At 36.7% G+C, this 20,216-nt stretch overlaps 1 protein-coding gene across 2 annotated transcripts; it reads left to right on the top strand.

Annotated features, from left to right (window-relative positions):
• The first annotated feature begins 3,484 nt into the window (after positions 1 to 3,484).
• Positions 3,485 to 19,823, top strand: LOC145772738 (selenocysteine lyase-like). Of its 2 annotated transcripts, none has more exons than XM_082584615.1 (7): positions 3,485 to 3,665; positions 14,786 to 15,037; positions 15,140 to 15,267; positions 15,437 to 15,586; positions 15,915 to 16,145; positions 16,702 to 16,798; positions 18,059 to 19,823. In XM_082584615.1, the coding sequence occupies exons 1-7, from the start codon at positions 3,551 to 3,553 to the stop codon at positions 18,268 to 18,270; spliced, it is 1,185 nt and encodes a 394-aa protein (XP_082440741.1). In that variant the 5' UTR covers positions 3,485 to 3,550; the 3' UTR covers positions 18,271 to 19,823. The 2 variants fall into 2 exon arrangements, with proteins under 2 accessions (XP_082440741.1, XP_082440742.1); XM_082584616.1 differs by having other exon boundaries at positions 16,706 to 16,798; positions 18,059 to 18,275.
• Positions 19,824 to 20,216: the final 393 nt, after the last annotated feature.

Raw genomic sequence — 20,216 nt, 5'->3', positions numbered from 1 at the left:
CGGAGCTGTTTATATGCTAATAAATATCATACAAATATTACACTAAAAGTGTTTCCAGAAAGCGCTATAATCCATTATTTGAGTGTAATTTTGCAAAAAATTGTTTGTTTTTGTTTCTTAATGTTTCTTTATCCTATCCACGAAGATTTCATGCGCAATATAATGAAGATAAAGTTTAAAACACACAATGAGCGAACAATTATATTACATACGTAGGCTATTAAGATGCAAAAAATGCAGTATGACGAAATAATGCAACTAAAGTCAACATGTTCCTACGTTTATTAGACGTTGAAATACGTTTCACTTGTAGTAAAAATGTTTTCTCATTCTTTTATTTCTGAAGATATTGCGTTGCTTATTGCCTTTAAATTGGAAGACTTGCGTCCCCGCGAGCAAGTGCATCTTTTACATCGATTCAACGCTCTACAACGTTGAATCGATGTAAAATCAACAAATTTAGCTGGCTGGGGTTGGCGTTTTAATTGAGTATTTTTACTTTCAGTGAAGCATTTGTAAAAATGGTTTTTCAATCTGGAAAAAAGTAACGCAGAATTTCGCTAGCCATGGCAGTTAGAAGTCCTATACGGAATCCAACTGTGATTTATTTTGAATTTTATTTTTTTCAACAGATCAGACATGTCAAAAATGTGGGACTTTTGGTAGGCTATATTGCAATAGACAATAGCAGCAAAAACAAGAGAAATTAAATAATATATCACTGTCTTGCACCAGTGGCGTAGCCTGGGGAGGGAGGTTTGGGGGTTTCAACTTTTCAAATTGAATTTACGGATGTCAATACTACACATTGTTTGCAAGAAAAGCTTCAGCCTATGATGTAATTTCACATCAAACTGTGCAAGGATGCAATAAGCCATCTGTAACTGCTGAGATCGCTTGTTCGACCTAGATTAACGTTTAACAGCTATTCGTTATACAAAGCTTGAATATATATCAGAAATATAGTAATGTAGCGCCAGAGAGCTCTGACGTCACACGTACACGTCACTAGAATCTTCCAGAAGACTCCGCCTTGAGCGCATAACTGCACGTCTCGGGAATTCAATTCAGCAATCGGGAATTCAACTTCTGTAATCAACGTCACTATGCCGAATTCCTACCTTGGTTCATCGTTATGTAGAATTGCAGTCGTGTTGCGTTGTGTGATCATATGTAAAACTCGCAATCTCACACTAGTACCTTCTTAAAGAAGTTAAGCTCATGATTTTAAATCAATCAGTCGTTTGCTATGTGAAAATCAGTCGTTTGCTATGTGAAAATTTAGTCTTTTGTAGAGTTCTACAACATGTAAAAATCAGAGTGTGTTAAGTTTTTGCTATGTGAAAATCAATAGTTTGTTGAGTTTTTGTTCAATATGAAAAGTCGGTTCTTTCAATATGGAAATCAGTTGAATGCAATATCAAAAGTTAGAACTTAAAACCAGTATCAAGAAATCAGTCTTGGTAATTCTAAAGCAATAGGCTATATCAGTTTCGTTGTTGCTACTGTTTTCTATTTTTGGCACTGCCAGGATGACGTTTGGATCAGTTTATTGTTAATGTAGCAGCGACAATATTTCGTATCCAGTTGTTGGTGGTGGAGCTTTAATATTCCGGTGTTTTCCTTTACTTTCTGTGTTGCTGGATCGAAGATTAAAAACTATAAACAATTACGTTGTGAGCAAGCATTGATCTTCTGAGTTGAGTTAGTAAACCATACAGCAGCGTAATCGACCTCGTGTCCTATCATTCCTTGCCGACTTTGCCCAGGAATGTTGCCATCCCACTGATGGCTGTGTATGGGTGGACATGCTGAAAGCAGCGTCCGCTACAGTAACTTCATTGTCTCAAAACTTTTTGTTTGACACTCATCAAGATGTATGACCTCTCTGACGTTACATTTTCTAAAGCATAAAAGTTAGTGACTTACAGGAATAAGATCGCTTTTTGGATCAACCTAGGAGAAAATTGATAAATAATAAAACTGTAATAATCTCGCAAAAAAAGCAATCAACCTAGCCTGTGTCTCTAAAACAAAGTTTGCCTAATTTTAAACGAAACTGCATTAAAAGAGCGAGTTTTGCCAATACCAAACATTCAAATATCTCAGCCTGGAATTAGCAGCAAGAAAACATAGAGACTTAGCTTTATTTCCGAAAAATCCCGAAGAAAACATGATCTTATCCTTTTGCTATGCCACCGGAAAGCATCATTTCACAGGAATATTCATACCCACAATTTTGTTGAAAATGCTCTCAGAATGCACTAAACTGAAAGTAATTTTTCAAAATTTTCTGGAGGGAGGGCCTCCAGACTGCCCGACGCTGGGTGTCGCCTTTGGCGAACACGCCATCGGGCTTCGCCCGCCGGCTATCAACTGCGCTTCTGTCTTGCACTGCCAATATTTTGCCCCCCCCATTGTTGAAAGTCTCCATCACCTATAGCTATTAAACTGCAATTTTGCTCCAAAAGTTTAATAGCTATAGGTGTTGCGGCCGTGCCATATATTAAACTGATTGTCCTGCTTTGGTTAGTTATAATTTGCTGAATGGATACACATATTCACTATTCAGCCATTTGTCAAAGAATATGTAGTTGATGAATACGTCAGTCAACATTAATTTGCAATGAATAATGGCAACACTCTTCACTTTTCTAAAAATCTGGCAATGTGTTGTTTACTGCAAAGAAAAACAATTTAGTTGTGCGATAATCACAATAATTTGTTGGATTAAATTTATCCTTCAACTGAAAACGCCTCTGTTAGGTAGGCTATTGGCAGTTTCGCATACTTGTATAGTGTGGAGGCTTTTTGAACCACTGGATCGTAATGTCGAGAGTGAAACCAAAAACATTTGTCTACTGCCAGGCCTGCACATTGCTTGGGCACCGCAAAAAATCTGAAGAAAGTATCACCATAGAAAAGATAACTTTGTACTTTCGCAAGTGCACGGTAAGTATGAGAGAATCTATTATATAACAGCAAAGACGATATTTAGGTTATGAGATGAGTACACTAAAATAGTAGGCTAATCTAAGCAGTACCGGTAATCAGGTCATGAACACTTATAGGAAAAGAGTGATTTTTATACTCTCCTACAAGGGTGAGTTTGTGACTTGGGAATTTATGCTCACAAAATGCAGACCAGATTTTTTTGAATCGTGGTTTTGATTGATTTTAAGCTATTTGCTTACTGCAACATGTGTCACTGTTTTGGTTGATGGATGTAGGTTTGGAAATCTATCAAAATTTGTCAGTTCAAGGATAAAGATTCAACACCAAATCTATCAAATTGTGGTAATGTTGTATTTGGTTAGCCTTTAGCATTATGAGACTCAATTTTTGCTGTGGCTAGTATATTAGCAGTTGTGCTGTCTGATTCTTGCATAAATTTCTGATAACAACACTGTCATGAACTGTTTCTACATACAGTACTACTGTATGTTGTTCTTGTACAAGATCTGATTTTTATTTATATAAGTGGTAGTTTGCCTACTAGGTTGTTGTTTCACTTGCCTTCACTTTTGTTAAAAAATATCACATTTCCAAAATGTCTATATATTTGGATTATAATGCAACAACGCCACTTGCTGAAGAGGTAATTGAAGCTGTTCAACATGCTTTAGTCAATGCTTGGGGCAATCCAAGCAGTAATTATTCCTCAGGTATGATTAGGCAATGTTGTTTCTGAGATCAATTGATTTCAATAATATAGAAGTACTATATCAATGAAGACTCGTTAGCCTAGCGTATGAGGCAGCTGTTTCTGACATATATATATATAATGTTTTAATTCTGGTAAATGATGTAGCCAAAGAAGTTATAGGTCTACATTAAAAGCTTAGTTTACAACTATAATATTGTCAAGTTTTAGGTGCTGGTTTAGCATCGGCCGCCTTGGTCAGTGACGTCATTAAAATGTGTGACGTCATGCAAAAAAACGCAACTACTTTTAAAAAGGGTGCAAAAACGCGGAACAGAAGTAAAAGCGGATCATCTACCCGAAATTTTGTACCAATTCTCCGCAATTCATTTTTTACAATAAAAATACCAAACCAACACAAATTAAAAGATTATGTCTTGGTTTATTCATATGTTAACTTTCACATTTATATCTAATCCACAAAACGAGCAATCGTTGTTCAAACGTAACCGCTCGACGAAGCTTTTTTCCAATGCATTTTTCAAGGCGATTCGATCGTGGTTCAGTAGCCTATAAGCCGCCCACAGTTTGCAGTGATCGATGAATACTGCCTCCACCAAATGTGTTGTAGCTTTCTCATTTCTGCTCGGACTTTAACAGTTTTACCATCGTTGGAAAGCACGATACTGCATCTATCCGATTAAATTGGTTGCAAGTTTAAAGTATGCATTACATTGACCTAGCGCTAACTTAAACTTTACTATTTTGTACCAATTCTTAGCAATTCATTTTTTACAATAAAAGTACCAAACCAACACAAATTAAAATTGAGTATGTCTTGGTTTATTCATATGTTAACTTTCACATTTATATCTAATCAACAAAACGAGCAATCGTTGTTCAAACGTAACCGCTCGACGAAGCTTTTTTCCAATGCATTTTTCAAATCGATTCGATCGTGGTTCAGTATGAGCCGCCCACAGTTTGCTGTGATCGATGAATACTGCCTCCACCAAATATGCTGTAGCTTTCTCATTTCTGCTCGGATTCTAACAATTTTACTATCGTTGGATGGTATTATGCTTCATCTACCCGAATGGATTAATTGCCAATCCAAAGTAGGCATTATATGTATGTAGCGTCAACTTAAACTTTACTATTTTGTACCAACTCTCCGCAATTCATTTTTTACAATAAAAATACCAAACCAACACAAATTAAAAGAGTATGTCTTGGTTTATTCATATGTTAACTTTCACATTTATATCTAATCCACAAAACGAGCAATCGTTGTTCAAACGTAACCGCTCGACGAAGCTTTTTTCCAATGCATTTTTCAAATCGATTCGATCGTGGTTCAGTATGAGCCGCCCACAGTTTGCTGTGATCGATGAATACTGCCTCCACCAAATATGCTGTAGCTTTCTCATTTCTGCTCGGACTTTAACAGTTTTACCATCGTTGGAAAGCACGATACTGCATCTATCCGATTAAATTGGTTGCAAGTTTAAAGTATGCATTACATTGACCTAGCGCTAACTTAAACTTTACTATTTTGTACCAATTCTTAGCAATTCATTTTTTACAATAAAAGTACCAAACCAACACAAATTAAAAGAGTATGTCTTGGTTTATTCATATGTTAACTTTCACATTTATATCTAATCAACAAAACGAGCAATCGTTGTTCAAACGTAACCGCTCGACGAAGCTTTTTTCCAATGCATTTTTCAAATCGATTCGATCGTGGTTCAGTATGAGCCGCCCACAGTTTGCTGTGATCGATGAATACTGCCTCCACCAAATATGCTGTAGCTTTCTCATTTCTGCTCGGATTCTAACAATTTTACTATCGTTGGATGGTATTATGCTTCATCTACCCGAATGGATTAATTGCCAATCCAAAGTAGGCATTATATGTATGTAGCGTCAACTTAAACTTTACTATTTTGTACCAACTCTCCGCAATTCATTTTTTACAATAAAAATACCAAACCAACACAAATTAAAAGAGTATGTCTTGGTTTATTCATATGTTAACTTTCACATTTATATCTAATCCACAAAACGAGCAATCGTTGTTCAAACGTAACCGCTCGACGAAGCTTTTTTCCAATGCATTTTTCAAATCGATTCGATCGTGGTTCAGTATGAGCCGCCCACAGTTTGCTGTGATCGATGAATACTGCCTCCACCAAATATGCTGTAGCTTTCTCATTTCTGCTCGGACTTTAACAGTTTTACCATCGTTGGAAAGCACGATACTGCATCTATCCGAATTAATTGGTTGCAAGTTTAAAGTAGGCATTATATTGATCTAGCGCTAACTTAAACTTTACTATTTTGTACCAATTCTAAGCAATTCAATTTTTTACAATAAAAATACCAAACCAACACAAATTAAAAGAGTATGTCTTGGTTTATTCATATGTTAACTTTCACATTTATATCTAATCAACAAAACGAGCAATCGTTGTTCAAACGTAACCGCTCGACGAAGCTTCTTTCCAATTCATTTTTCAAGGCGATTCGATTGTGGTTCAATATAAGCCGCCCACAGTTTGCTGTGATCGATGAATACTGCCTCCACCAAATATGCTGTAGCTTTCTTATTTCTGCTCGGATTTTAATAATTTTACTATCGTTGGATGGCATTATGCTTCATCTACCCGAATGGATTAATTGCCAGTCTAAAGTAGGCATTATATTTATGTAGCGTTAACTTAAACTTTACTATTTTGTACCAATTCTTAGCAATTCATTTTTTACAATAAAAGTACCAAACCAACACAAATTAAAATTGAGTATGTCTTGGTTTATTCATATGTTAACTTTCACATTTATATCTAATCAACAAAACGAGCAATCGTTGTTCAAACGTAACCGCTCGACGAAGCTTTTTTCCAATGCATTTTTCAAATCGATTCGATCGTGGTTCAGTATGAGCCGCCCACAGTTTGCTGTGATCGATGAATACTGCCTCCACCAAATATGCTGTAGCTTTCTCATTTCTGCTCGGATTCTAACAATTTTACTATCGTTGGATGGTATTATGCTTCATCTACCCGAATGGATTAATTGCCAATCCAAACTAGGCATTATATGTATGTAGCGTCAACTTAAACTTTACTATTTTGTACCAACTCTCCGCAATTCATTTTTTACAATAAAAATACCAAACCAACACAAATTAAAAGAGTATGTCTTGGTTTATTCATATGTTAACTTTCACATTTATATCTAATCCACAAAACGAGCAATCGTTGTTCAAACGTAACCGCTCGACGAAGCTTTTTTCCAATGCATTTTTCAAATCGATTCGATCGTGGTTCAGTATGAGCCGCCCACAGTTTGCTGTGATCGATGAATACTGCCTCCACCAAATATGCTGTAGCTTTCTCATTTCTGCTCGGACTTTAACAGTTTTACCATCGTTGGAAAGCACGATACTGCATCTATCCGAATTAATTGGTTGCAAGTTTAAAGTAGGCATTATATTGATCTAGCGCTAACTTAAACTTTACTATTTTGTACCAATTCTAAGCAATTCAATTTTTTACAATAAAAATACCAAACCAACACAAATTAAAAGAGTATGTCTTGGTTTATTCATATGTTAACTTTCACATTTATATCTAATCAACAAAACGAGCAATCGTTGTTCAAACGTAACCGCTCGACGAAGCTTCTTTCCAATTCATTTTTCAAGGCGATTCGATTGTGGTTCAATATAAGCCGCCCACAGTTTGCTGTGATCGATGAATACTGCCTCCACCAAATATGCTGTAGCTTTCTTATTTCTGCTCGGATTTTAATAATTTTACTATCGTTGGATGGCATTATGCTTCATCTACCCGAATGGATTAATTGCCAGTCTAAAGTAGGCATTATATTTATGTAGCGTTAACTTAAACTTTACTATTTTGTACCAATTCTTAGCAATTCATTTTTTACAATAAAAGTACCAAACCAACACAAATTAAAAGAGTATGTCTTGGTTTATTCATATGTTAACTTTCACATTTATACCTAATCCACAAAACGAGCAATCGTTTTTCAAACGTAACCGCTCGACGAAGCTTTTTTCCAATGCATTTTTCAAATCGATTCGATCGTGGTTCAGTATGAGCCGCCCACAGTTTGCTGTGATCGATGAATACTGCCTCCACCAAATATGCTGTAGCTTTCTTATTTCTGGTCGGATTTTAATAATTTTACTATCGTTGGATGGCATTATGCTTCATCTACCCGAATGGATTAATTGCCAGTCTAAAGTAGGCATTACATTTATGTAGCGTTAACTTAAACTTTACTATTTTGTACCAATTCTTAGCAATTCATTTTTTACAATAAAAGTACCAAACCAACACAAATTAAAAGAGTATGTCTTGGTTTATTCATATGTTAACTTTCACATTTATACCTAATCCACAAAACGAGCAATCGTTTTTCAAACGTAACCGCTCGACGAAGCTTTTTTCCAATGCATTTTTCAAATCGATTCGATCGTGGTTCAGTATGTGCCGCCCACAGTTTGCTGTGATCGATGAATACTGCCTCCACCAAATATGCTGTAGCTTTCTTATTTCTGGTCGGATTTTAATAATTTTACTATCGTTGGATGGCATTATGCTTCATCTACCCGAATGGATTAATTGCCAGTCTAAAGTAGGCATTACATTTATGTAGCGTTAACTTAAACTTTACTATTTTGTACCAATTCTTAGCAATTCATTTTTTACAATAAAAGTACCAAACCAACACAAATTAAAAGAGTATGTCTTGGTTTATTCATATGTTAACTTTCACATTTATACCTAATCCACAAAACGAGCAATCGTTTTTCAAACGTAACCGCTCGACGAAGCTTTTTTCCAATGCATTTTTCAAATCGATTCGATCGTGGTTCAGTATGAGCCGCCCACAGTTTGCTGTGATCGATGAATACTGCCTCCACCAAATATGCTGTAGCTTTCTCATTTCTGCTCGGATTCTAACAATTTTACTATCGTTGGATGGTATTATGCTTCATCTACCCGAATGGATTAATTGCCAATCCAAAGTAGGCATTATATTTATGTAGCGTTAACTTAAACTTTACTATTTTGTACCAACTCTACGCAATTCATTTTTTACAATAAAAATACCAAACCTACACAAATTAAAAGAGTATGTCTTGGTTTATTTACCTAACAACTTTCACATTTCTATCTAATCCACAAAGCGAGCAATCGTTGTTCAAACGTAACCGCTCGACGAAGCTTTTTATCAAAACAATGCAAACACAAAGCGATCAGTTTCGAGTGTTCATTACAAGCCGCCCACAGTTTGATGCGATCGGTGATAGTGCCTCCACCAAATATGCTGTAGCTTTCTCATTTCTGCTCGGATTTTAACAATTTCCCCATCGTTGGATGGCATTATGCTTCATCTACCAGAATAGTTTAATTGCCAATCTAACGTAGGCATTATATTTATGTAGCGCTAACTTAAACTTTACTATTTTGTACCAATTCTCAGCAATTCATTTTTTACAATAAAAATACCAAACCAACACAAATTAAAAGAGTATGTCTTGCTTTATTCACCTAACAACTTTCACATTTATATCTAATCCACAAAACGAGAAATCGTTGTTCAAACATAGCCGCTCGATGAAGCTTTTTTGACAATTTTACTGACGTTGGAAAGCACGATACTGCATCTACCCGAATCAATTGGTTGCATGTCCATTGTCTAAGGCAGTAGCGTATTTAGGGGGGAGGATAAAGGACGATGGCCTCCCCCTAATGATCAGGTAAAAAAATAAAATACAAATTTTGCAAAAAAAAAAGTTGTAGCGCACTAATTGCTTGGATGACTCATCCTAGCGCGGGGGGCGGGGTATACTTTTTGCAATGTAATTTATCAACAGTTTTTCTTCCTTTTCTTGACAATTGCATGGCACAAATTCACGATAGATTCAATGAGCACTGCTCAGCTTTTAAAGTCAGCACATTTCTGCCTTCATTGATTCATAAAGATGAGGACTGCACGATCGACGAGATTTTCGATTTCTACCATGGAATGCTGGATGTTGAACCAAGCAATTGCTTTGCAGCTACTATTGAATTGCGAAGATGGAGAGCGAATTGGCTTGCAGTTTCTGTGGATAAACGACCTGCGACTCTTGTGGATGCGTATCAAGCGACTGAACAACTCGGCACTTATCCGATTATCCATAAATTATTACTTCGAATCTTTGCTACGCTTCCAGTTACAACTGCCTCCAATGAGCGATGTTTCAGTTCACTAAAGTACCTGAAAAATTATTACCGCACGACCATGACCGAGCCACGTTTGGATGGTCTTGCTCAGATGTATTTAAATAAGGATATTGTACTCGAGTATGATGCAGTCATTGATATATTTGCCAAGCACAGCCATCGCATTAAACTGTAAATTGTCATTGCGAATCGCAGAGAATGTTCAAAAGGTATTCGAGGTCGGGAGGACTAACCTATTGTTTATGTTCTGAAGTGTTTCATATCTTTTGTTGGTTCATTGATCGGAACAGTAACTTACTTCTGCGGATTCGCTCTTGATTTTGGACCCTCTCTCCCCTTATCTGACAGTTTCAGCTAACCCCCTCCCCCCGTTCTGACGCATCATATGACATTTTGATATACCCCACCCCTATTTAAAGGCTCAAACAAGTCTAATTTCAACCCAAGTAGAATAAATTTAAACCAATTAACTGCCATTTTCATCAAGTTTGAGCTTTCTGTGTACTACCGTTGACTACCCCGTGTGTACTACCCCCAGACCCCCATTGGACTCCAGCCGCCGATTCAGCCGCTGCGCGGCTGACTGACACAATGTCTTGGCCTCCCCCTAACAAAATTTCTAAATACGCCACTGGTCCAAGGTATACAGTACATTTATCTAACGCTAATTTAAACTTTACTATTATAACATCAATTAGGGAACGTTCAAATATTACGTAACGCCTTCGAAGGGGAGGGGGGGGTTTATGCAAAGCGTTACGTTAGCGTCACATCGGGAGGGAGGGGGTTCAAGCAAAACGTTACGTAACGCTTTCGAGTACGGAATGGTAGTTTTTGTGCTGAATTCGTAGTGAAAAAGCGTTACATGGGGGAGGGGGGGATTTAAAAAAGCGTTACGTTGGCGATACATGGGGGAGGGGGGGGGGTCAAAAATTCGGAAACGTAATATTTGAACGTTCCCTTACTCCAAAAGTGATATGACATTTGGACAACACCATGAACTCCAAACAGACTTAAGCAATGATATCCATATGCAGACAATAGGCAAAAAGTGTTTACTAATTCCTTTTAATTGAATCTTGCTTGAACATTTTTAATTATTTCAGACATGTTGGATCAATGTGCTTGGCCTACGCAGTTTTTGAAGTCAAGATTCAGTTGGTCAAGCAAAAATAGTCGGCTACACATTTAGCCAAACGCAGCAGCACCACTTTTCAAGATTAAACAATAGAAACCCGTTAATGATGCAGAAATCAGTAGTCTTAACAGCATCAAATTTTACGTCTTGAAGCAGTTTAACATCGCCTGTCTTAATACGAGAAGTAGAATGGGGTGACTTTGGTCCAGTTATGAGACACCGCTTACTTTAATTTTACAATGGTTCTGGGAGAAAACTTTAATTAACCCATATTGAGGGCTATCAAGAGCCCTTACATGTTACCAAGTTTGAAGTCATTTGGTCCATGCGTAGAGTTAGAAAAAAAAAAAAACTATAAGTGGTTTTCACTCCAGTGTTTTAAAAAAACTATAAGCAGTAATCTTTTTTCAAGACATGCTCATTGCCAACCCCAAAAAGGGGTGTCACTGGCCCCTTTCAGAGTTTTTAAAATACTTTCAACAATCAGCACTCGTGATTACGTATAAAATACCAAGTTAATCGAACGAAAATGTACCACTAATATATGGCCTGGCACCTGGTTTCCGTTTGTATTTCCTATAGGCATGTCAATTTTTGAAATATTAATCTGCACTCCATCAAGCCAAAATTGATGAAAATGGATCACTAACACAACTAAAATCCTGTAATAAACGACAAAAAGTGGATTAACATCATACAAAAGTGGCCAAAGTCACCCCATATTTTCTACATGTCAAGGGGTGACTATAGCCACCTAGGTGAAAGAAGCAAATGCTCAGCAGCCAAATTACATAATTAATACTGAACCTAGAGCTAAGACCTACTTTCTGTCAATGCTAAGGGACCGTATAGAAGAAGCATAATGCCATCCAACGATAGTAAAATTGTTAGATTCCGAGCAGAAATGAGCAAGCTACAGCATATTTGGTGGAGGCAGTATTCATCGATCACAGCAAACTGTGGGCGGCTTATACTGAACCACGATCGAATCGCCTTGAAAAATGCATTGAAAAAAAGCTTCGTCGAGCGGTTACGTTTGAACAACGATTTCTCGTTTTGTGGATAACATATAAACGTGAAAGTTGTTAGGTTAATAAAACAAGACATACTCTTTTAATTTGTGTTGGTTTGGTATTTTTATTGTAAAAATTGAATTGCTGAGAATTGGTACAAAATAGTAAAGTTTAGGTTAGCGCTACATAAATATAGTGCCTACTTTAGATTGGCAATTAATCCCTTCGGGTAGATGAAGCATAATGCCATACAACGATAGTACAATTGTTAAAATCCGAGCAGAAATGAGAAAGCAACAGCATATTTGGTGGAGGCACTATTCACCGATCGCATCAAACTGGGGGCGGCTTGTAATGAACACTCGAAACTGATCGCTTTGTGTTTGCATTGTTTTGGTAAAAAGCTTCGTCGAGCGGTTACGTTTGAACAACGATTGCTCGTTTTGTGGATTAGATATAAATGTGAAAGTTGTTAGGTGAATAAAGCAAGACATACTCTTTTAATTTGTGTTGGTTTGGTATTTTTATTGTAAAAAATGAATTGCTGAGAATTGGTACAAAATAGTAAAGTTTAAACATTCAGTTAATGGCTCCAGTGTTTATTTGTGAATTAGGGTTAACTGATTCGTATAGATGAAGCATAATGCCATCCAACGATAGTAAAATTGTTAGAATCCGAGCAGAAATGAGCAAGCTACAGCATATTTGGTGGAGGCAGTATTCATCGATCACAGCAAACTGTGGGCGGCTTATACTGAACCACAATCGAATCGCCTTGAAAAATGCATTGAAAAAAAGCTTCGTCGAGCGGTTACGTTTGAACAACGATTGCTCGTTTTGTGGATTAGATATAAATGTGAAAGTTAACATTTGAATAAACCAAGACATACTCAATTTTAATTTGTGTTGGTTTGGTATTTTTATTGTAATAAATGAATTGCTGAGAATTGGTACAAAATAGTAAAGTTTAGGTTAGCGCTACATAAATGTAATGCCTACTTTAGATTGGCAATTAATCCATTCGAGTAGATGAAGCATAATGCCATCCAACGATGGTAAAATTGTTAGAATCCGAGCAGAAATGAGCAAGCTACAGCATATTTGGTGGAGGCAGTATTCATCGATCACAGCAAACTGTGGGCGGCTTATACTGAACCACGATCGAATCGCCTTGAAAAATGCATTGAAAAAAAGCTTCGTCGAGCGGTTACGTTTGAACAACGATTTCTCGTTTTGTGGATAACATATAAACGTGAAAGTTGTTAGGTTAATAAAACAAGACATACTCTTTTAATTTGTGTTGGTTTGGTATTTTTATTGTAAAAATTGAATTGCTGAGAATTGGTACAAAATAGTAAAGTTTAGGTTAGCGCTACATAAATATAGTGCCTACTTTAGATTGGCAATTAATCCCTTTGGGTAGATGAAGCATAATGCCATACAACGATAGTACAATTGTTAAAATCCGAGCAGAAATGAGAAAGCTACAGCATATTTGGTGGAGGCACTATTCACCGATCGCATCAAACTGTGGGCGGCTTGTAATGAACACTCGAAACTGATCGCTTTGTGTTTGCATTGTTTTGGTAAAAAGCTTCGTCGAGCGGTTACGTTTGAACAACGATTGCTCGTTTTGTGGATTAGATATAAATGTGAAAGTTGTTAGGTGAATAAAGCAAGACATACTCTTTTAATTTGTGTTGGTTTGGTATTTTTATTGTAAAAAATGAATTGCTGAGAATTGGTACAAAATAGTAAAGTTTAAACATTCAGTTAATGGCTCCAGTGTTTATTTGTGAATTAGGGTTAACTGATTCGTATAGATGAAGCATAATGCCATCCAACGATAGTAAAATTGTTAGAATCCGAGCAGAAATGAGAAAGCTACAGCATATTTGGTGGAGGCACTATTCACCGATCACATCAAACTGTGGGCGGCTTATGCTGGACCACGAGCGAATCGCCTTGAAAAATGAATTGGAAAAAAGCTTAGTCGAGCGGTTACGTTTGAACAACGATTGCTCGTTTTGTGGATTAGATATAAATGTGAAAGTTGTTAGGTGAATAAAGCAAGACATACTCTTTTAATTTGTGTTGGTTTGGTATTTTTATTGTAAAAAATGAATTGCTGAGAATTGGTACAAAATAGTAAAGTTTAAGTTAGCGCTAGATCAATATAATACCTACTTTAAACTTGCAACTAATGAATTCGGATAGATGCAGTATCGTGCTTTCCAACGATAGTAAAATTTCTCAAATCCGAGCAGAAATGAGAAAGCTACAGCACATTTGGTGGAGGCAGTATTTATCGATCACATGAAACTGTGGGCGGGTTATACTGAACCACGATCGAATCGCATTGAAAAATGCATTGGAAAAAAGCTTCGTCGAGCGGTTATGTTTGAACAACGATTGCTCGTTTGTAGATAACATATAAACGTGAAAGTTGTTAGGTTAATAAAACAAGACATACTCTTTTAATTTGTGTTGGTTTGGTATTTTTATTGTAAAAATTGAATTGCTGAGAATTGTTACAAAATAGCCTACAAATATTTAAAAATCAATAGGCATTCCGGTTTTACTTCTATTCCGCGTTTTTGCACCCTTCCTAAAAGTAGCTGCGTTTTTTTGCATGACGTCACAGATTTTTGTGACGTCACTAACCAAGGCGGCCGATCCTAAACCAGCACCAAGTTTTATTATTAGTATCTCAATGTTTTTTTAGGTGTTGAAGCAAAGCGTATTGTAGAAGATGCAAGACTCAACATTGCAGCTTGTATTGCGGCATCTGGTGAAGATATTGTGTTTACCTCTGGTGGCAGTGAAAGCAATAATTGGGCTATAAATATCGCCATTCAACAGTTTAATCATCAACTCAATGGAACATCATCGCTATTGCCTCATGTGATCACTTCAACTGTTGAACATGATTCTATCCTTGCTCCACTAGAAAATTTAGTTTGTGAAGGAAAGATAGGTAAAGAACTCTCTTTTATTGTGCATGTAATTTATTCAATGTTACATTAAATATAATAGTTATTATTTATTAAATAATGTAGAAATGCATTTTGTTTCTTAGAACTGACCAAAGTACCTATAGATGAAACAAAGAGAGAAGTTACAGTAGATGCAGTGATAGCAGCAATCCAACCCAACACTTGCCTTGTCACTATAATGATGGCCAACAATGAAACAGGAACAATAATGGTAGGTTCAACAGGACTCAACTGATAGTTTATTGCAAATAGCCTACTGTTGTAATTGTTCCATGACTTTTAGCTTCATGCCTTACACTTACAGGGACACAGGACTTGATTCAATATAAATAATCTTTTAGTTTAATGTTTTTAGTTGTGAAATGTATATGCTGTTGCAGCCTATTAAAGAAATTGTAAGTGAGGTTAGAAGCCAAGAAAAGAAGAAACACCATATATTAATCCATACTGATGCAGCTCAAACTATTGGAAAAATACCAGTAAATGTAAAAGATTTGGATGTTGATTTCTTGACTATCGTTGGGCATAAGGTGAGGATAGTTAACAAATTTTATGAATGATTTAACACACCTACTCAGGTAATCCTCAGCACTACTTTATTTGAAATGTGATCCCATAAATAGTACCTACCTGTACTTGAAGTTCTACTAGGTGTAGATGTCACATTGTCACAAGTTTTTCATAAACTATTGTGTAAATTTTAAACCTCAGTAGAGTAGTTGTCAGTTATTTTTTGGTGTTTTTGTCCACTATGGCATGCCGATGTTGCTTTTACAAAAGGGTATTTTATCATAAAGTTCAAGTGAACTTTATCTACATATAGATGCCTTGACAGTTGTTGAGTTTTTATTTTGCCAGTTTTATGGTCCAAGAATCGGAGCTCTGTACATAAAAGATTTAGAAATTCGTAAATCCCAAATCCAACCGCTTATATTTGGTGGTGGTCAAGAAAGAGGGTTTAGAGCTGGAATTGAAAACACTCCCATGATAGCCGGTCTTGGAGCAGCGGCGAAGTTGGTGACAAATAATTTGAATAATTACCGCAAAACGATGAAGAATACAAGAGATTATCTGGAAAAAAGATTGCTTGTATGTCTGATAAAAAGTTATTGCATTGGTGTGTCACAATGGTTGAGATGTTGCAAATTGTTCGTAAGCAATTGTTCGTAAACAATTGTTTGTAAAACAATTATTCGTAAACTGTTTTTCGTAAAATGAAATCCGTAAAACAATTCTTCGTAAAGCATTTCTTCGTATACATCAAATTTTAACTGCATGCACGAAAAAATGCTTTAGGAAGAATTGTTTCACGAAGAATTAATTTTACGAACAATTGCTTACGAACAATTTGTCGGACACCGTCACAATGGCTTTTCATGTGAACTGATATCTTAAGATGAGGCGATTGATTGTTTGGTCAGCGGTAAAAAGTGACTCATAAGCTTCTGCACTGTATGTTGGTTTTTATGATAAATCATTACTTTGCAAAAGTGAAAGAATATACATTATACAATACATCCTTCGTAGAATATTAACGGCCAGAGCCGACAGAACATTGAAAGTAGAAATGTAACCTTGAAGACACGTCCGATCACCCTGGTCTAAAAACTACTTTACGTATATATAAATTTCTATTCGTCGTCAGGAAGAATTCGGGAAGGCGGATGTGTTTTTTAATGGTGCGTCTTCAAACAGACTTCCGAATACTTGCAACTTATCAATACTTGGAAAAAGGTTTGGAGGTGATGTCTGCAATTCAACTGTTGTATTTTGCAGACAAATAAAATGAAAATACGATTGAGCAATACTGGCAAGCACACAGACAATCAGCAGAGTAAACAGCAGTAGGCAAATACTGCCAGTTCACTTTCATCACACTTGAACTTGTCGCATTCTGTTTAAGTTCATTGCACCATCGTAAAAAACTTTGGTTGTCCACTTGTCCTAGATGCCATCTAAACCAACACTGCCATGCAAAACATTGATTGATGCAGTAAAGTTTATTCTTTAAAATACACTACTAATTCTCACTCTGACGTGAGTGGGAATGTGTGATATTTTTGCAAGTTTTACGCTAAGAGCTTACAAAAGACTATGACACGAACAGTGCTTTAATTGGTAAAGAAAGCGTTTCAGTTTTATGTTTGTTCCGAGTTTTTCTCAACAACGCACTTTACATCGTTAGTTTTTATGACAAGCAACACCTTTAGTTGAAAACGTACGTTTAATTTTTAAATGCAGATACCTCAGCAAGTTTTATTTGAACATTGCTACAATTCAAATTAGCAAGTGTTAAACACCTTTTTAATCGACTTCATGCACCTGAATAGGATATTTGTAACGTTCTTTCATATTTATACTTACACATGATTTTCAATTCCTTTTTTTAATTAGGCCTATTAGTGTTTGAAAGAAGTCATATGCTGTATCAAAACTTTTTCAAAACTAATAATAAATTATAATAATTTCAAAACTAGAAAGTTTTAATCAACAAAAGAAACCAATCCCTAAAGTAAAACCAAACATCAAAACTTTCGTGAAAATTTAAGTAAAATTGCCTCTCAAATGCAACTGCAAAACATAGCTGTGTCATTAGTTGAGGATTACGTAGAGGTACGATAACTTGAATTTATTTCTTGATGCTCGTCACATTGCCTTTGTGCATGAATATATGTGTTATGTTCAGCCTTATACAACGCAATAACATTGCAAGCTCACTCTTGTACGTCGTTGGGTCTGTTATACAGTCAATTCACAGAAGCATAAATCATTACAAACAACTAGGTACTGAGACAACATAATGTAGCCTTAACCTCCTAAACTGTTTGATCAGCTGTGAGTTCCCAGACGAAGCAAAGCCGTTATTCACATCAGAGCGTGCATTTCATTTCGTAGGTTAATGCAAATCAAATGTTAACATTTCCAGCTCAAGAAAGTGCGTGCAACTGTGCACGTTTATTCCTAACCACTAAATAAGCAACGTATTGTATTGTTTTTGATAGGGTATGAAATTCTGCAAAATACGAAAGTATTCACTTGCAGCACCGGATCATCTTGTCATTCGAGCGAGCTGAAACCTTCCAAGATTTTATCCCGTTTTCATATTCCCGATGACAGGGCAACAACTGCCATTCGCATTTCAACAGGAAGAAGTACGACCTTGAATGATATTGACAGAGTGGTAGAAGAACTTTCCCGTTTGTTGTGCATATAGCTCCACCCAAGGCCGATCATGCATCATCATCCATTTTGCTTCAAAGAAGCAAGCCTGGTGATCATCCCGAAACATCAGGGTCGACCAGTTGTGTGCAGCGACTCCTCCATCTCTATTGTTGGCATCCTCATCCAACTCATTAATGTGCAATAATCTACTTGCCGTGCCGGTGCTGAACTAATTTGGTGGAAGCGTTGTTTACGGATCATCATAGGGTGAAGTGTAATATTTGGTCATATTTTCGCTCCATAGTTTTACGACGTGACTAGGACTTTCATTAGCACCCTTGCGAAAAATGGATTGTCAGAACTATCACAACAATACATTGGTGGAAGCGTAAAAAAAGAATACATAAGAGAAGTGAAGCTTAGTGTGACCATGGCTACCAGCAATTGTGGCCTGATCACATTTTGCAGATTTTAAGAACTGTTGCTGTTTGACTAATATTTTTTTAAATCAGATTTTCTCATTTTTGCCGACTGGTCAATGGTCATTCGAGCGTTCAAAGTTCAAGTGCGATTTTTTAGAAAATTTATTCAGACAATGGCAAAGTCTGCAGAATGTAACCAATCAGGCGTTAGCTTAAGGTAGCCATGACATGACGTCGTTTGATGCACCTTTGTATTGTCAACGTTCTTTGACTGTGTAAACTTACTTAGCCTATCTTTGATTGCCACTTTCAGCACCAGAAATTGCTTATGGATGTCATGTCCTAGTGACTCAAAAAATTACTGTGATCCTTCAGTACCATTAAAATGTTTCTACTATTTGTAAAGTCTCGTAACTCGATTAAACCTGAAAATGTTTTCGAAGCGTGCGACACTTTTATAGTAGGCAACCTTCAGCTGCAGTTCCCCATGAACCACTCACAAATTCTTTACCTCTCCCATAGCGTATTAGGTTATACTGTTTAGAGCTCAAGCCGGGTTTGTTTGTTGTATAAGTTTAAGTGTCCTGCCACAGACTCAGCCGCGTGCTCTTGAGCGGTGTCGAACCTGCGCCCTTTCGATTGCCGTTCCAGGGTTCTCACCACTCGGCTATGCAGCCGACATTAGTGCAAGCCGGGTAAACGACGGTCAGCAAGGCAAATCTAATCCACTTTCCTCCTCCAAATATTACTAATAAGAAACAACCAATGAAAGAACCAGATCCAGCTAGAAAATTTACAGTTTTTTTTTTTACCAACTGTCTCTCTTGTGTATGGTTTCCATGATATTGTTGCTTAGATGCCATGCCATAAACCGTAGTTTGCAAATATGTACGGTGTTAGCGTGATGTGCATTTTTGGTTCGGGGCGGTTTCTTTTGCGTATTCGCGTTATTGCTTTCTTTAATTGACATATTGCATCTGACCTACTAAGGCGCTTGTAAATTTTATCTGGTGGACTGCAGTGATAAGCAGTCGACGTAATATTCAACCACGGCGAGCTACTAGAGGGCGCCATGTATTCAACCAAGAGGAACTAGTGTTCTTCAAAGAAATGTTTCATGGTTTATTTTTTAGAACATCGTGCTATCTGAAATAAATCTATCCGACCGTTGTTGGCAGACAACAGAAAATTCTGAGTTTATTTACCTGAAAGCTCACTGAGCCTATGGCGTTGTAGGAAAGTAAAAGTAGGTGGGCCTTCGCAAGTTGCTTTCTGTTATATAGTACGGTACTCTTTCCTTACTGTTTTGAAGACATCGATATTGCTCTACCCACTGAAGTGCCAACTAGTGAATTATGACCTTGAGAGCTGCTCAAATATTAGGGCGCAAGTTTTCTTACTTTTCTCCACTTTGCATCTGATTTTTTTTTTTTTGCTAAATCAGCAGAGATGTTTTGATTTAAGTGTGTCAAGATTCTGTTTTACAAATCCACAAGCTCTAGTCCAAGCTCATGGGAAATCGCAAATTCGACAGCTAAGTGTTAGGCCACCTGATACACAATCTTGAAACAAAACC

This window comes from Aplidium turbinatum, chromosome 6, assembly GCF_918807975.1.
Source record: "Aplidium turbinatum chromosome 6, kaAplTurb1.1, whole genome shotgun sequence".
In the NCBI taxonomy this organism is placed as follows: Eukaryota; Metazoa; Chordata; class Ascidiacea; order Aplousobranchia; family Polyclinidae; genus Aplidium; species Aplidium turbinatum.
This window is presented reverse-complemented; position numbering and strand designations above follow the sequence as displayed.

Excerpts from the sequence above, each read along its gene's own strand:
- LOC145772738 (XM_082584615.1), top strand. The coding sequence starts at position 3,551 with ATGTCTATATATTTGGATTATAATGCAACAACGCCACTTGCTGAAGAG. Across the intron at positions 15,038-15,139 it reads AGTTTGTGAAGGAAAGATAG|AACTGACCAAAGTACCTATA; the intron begins GTAAAGAACTCT and ends TTTGTTTCTTAG. Across the intron at positions 16,799-18,058 it reads ACTTGGAAAAAGGTTTGGAG|GGTATGAAATTCTGCAAAAT; the intron begins GTGATGTCTGCA and ends TGTTTTTGATAG.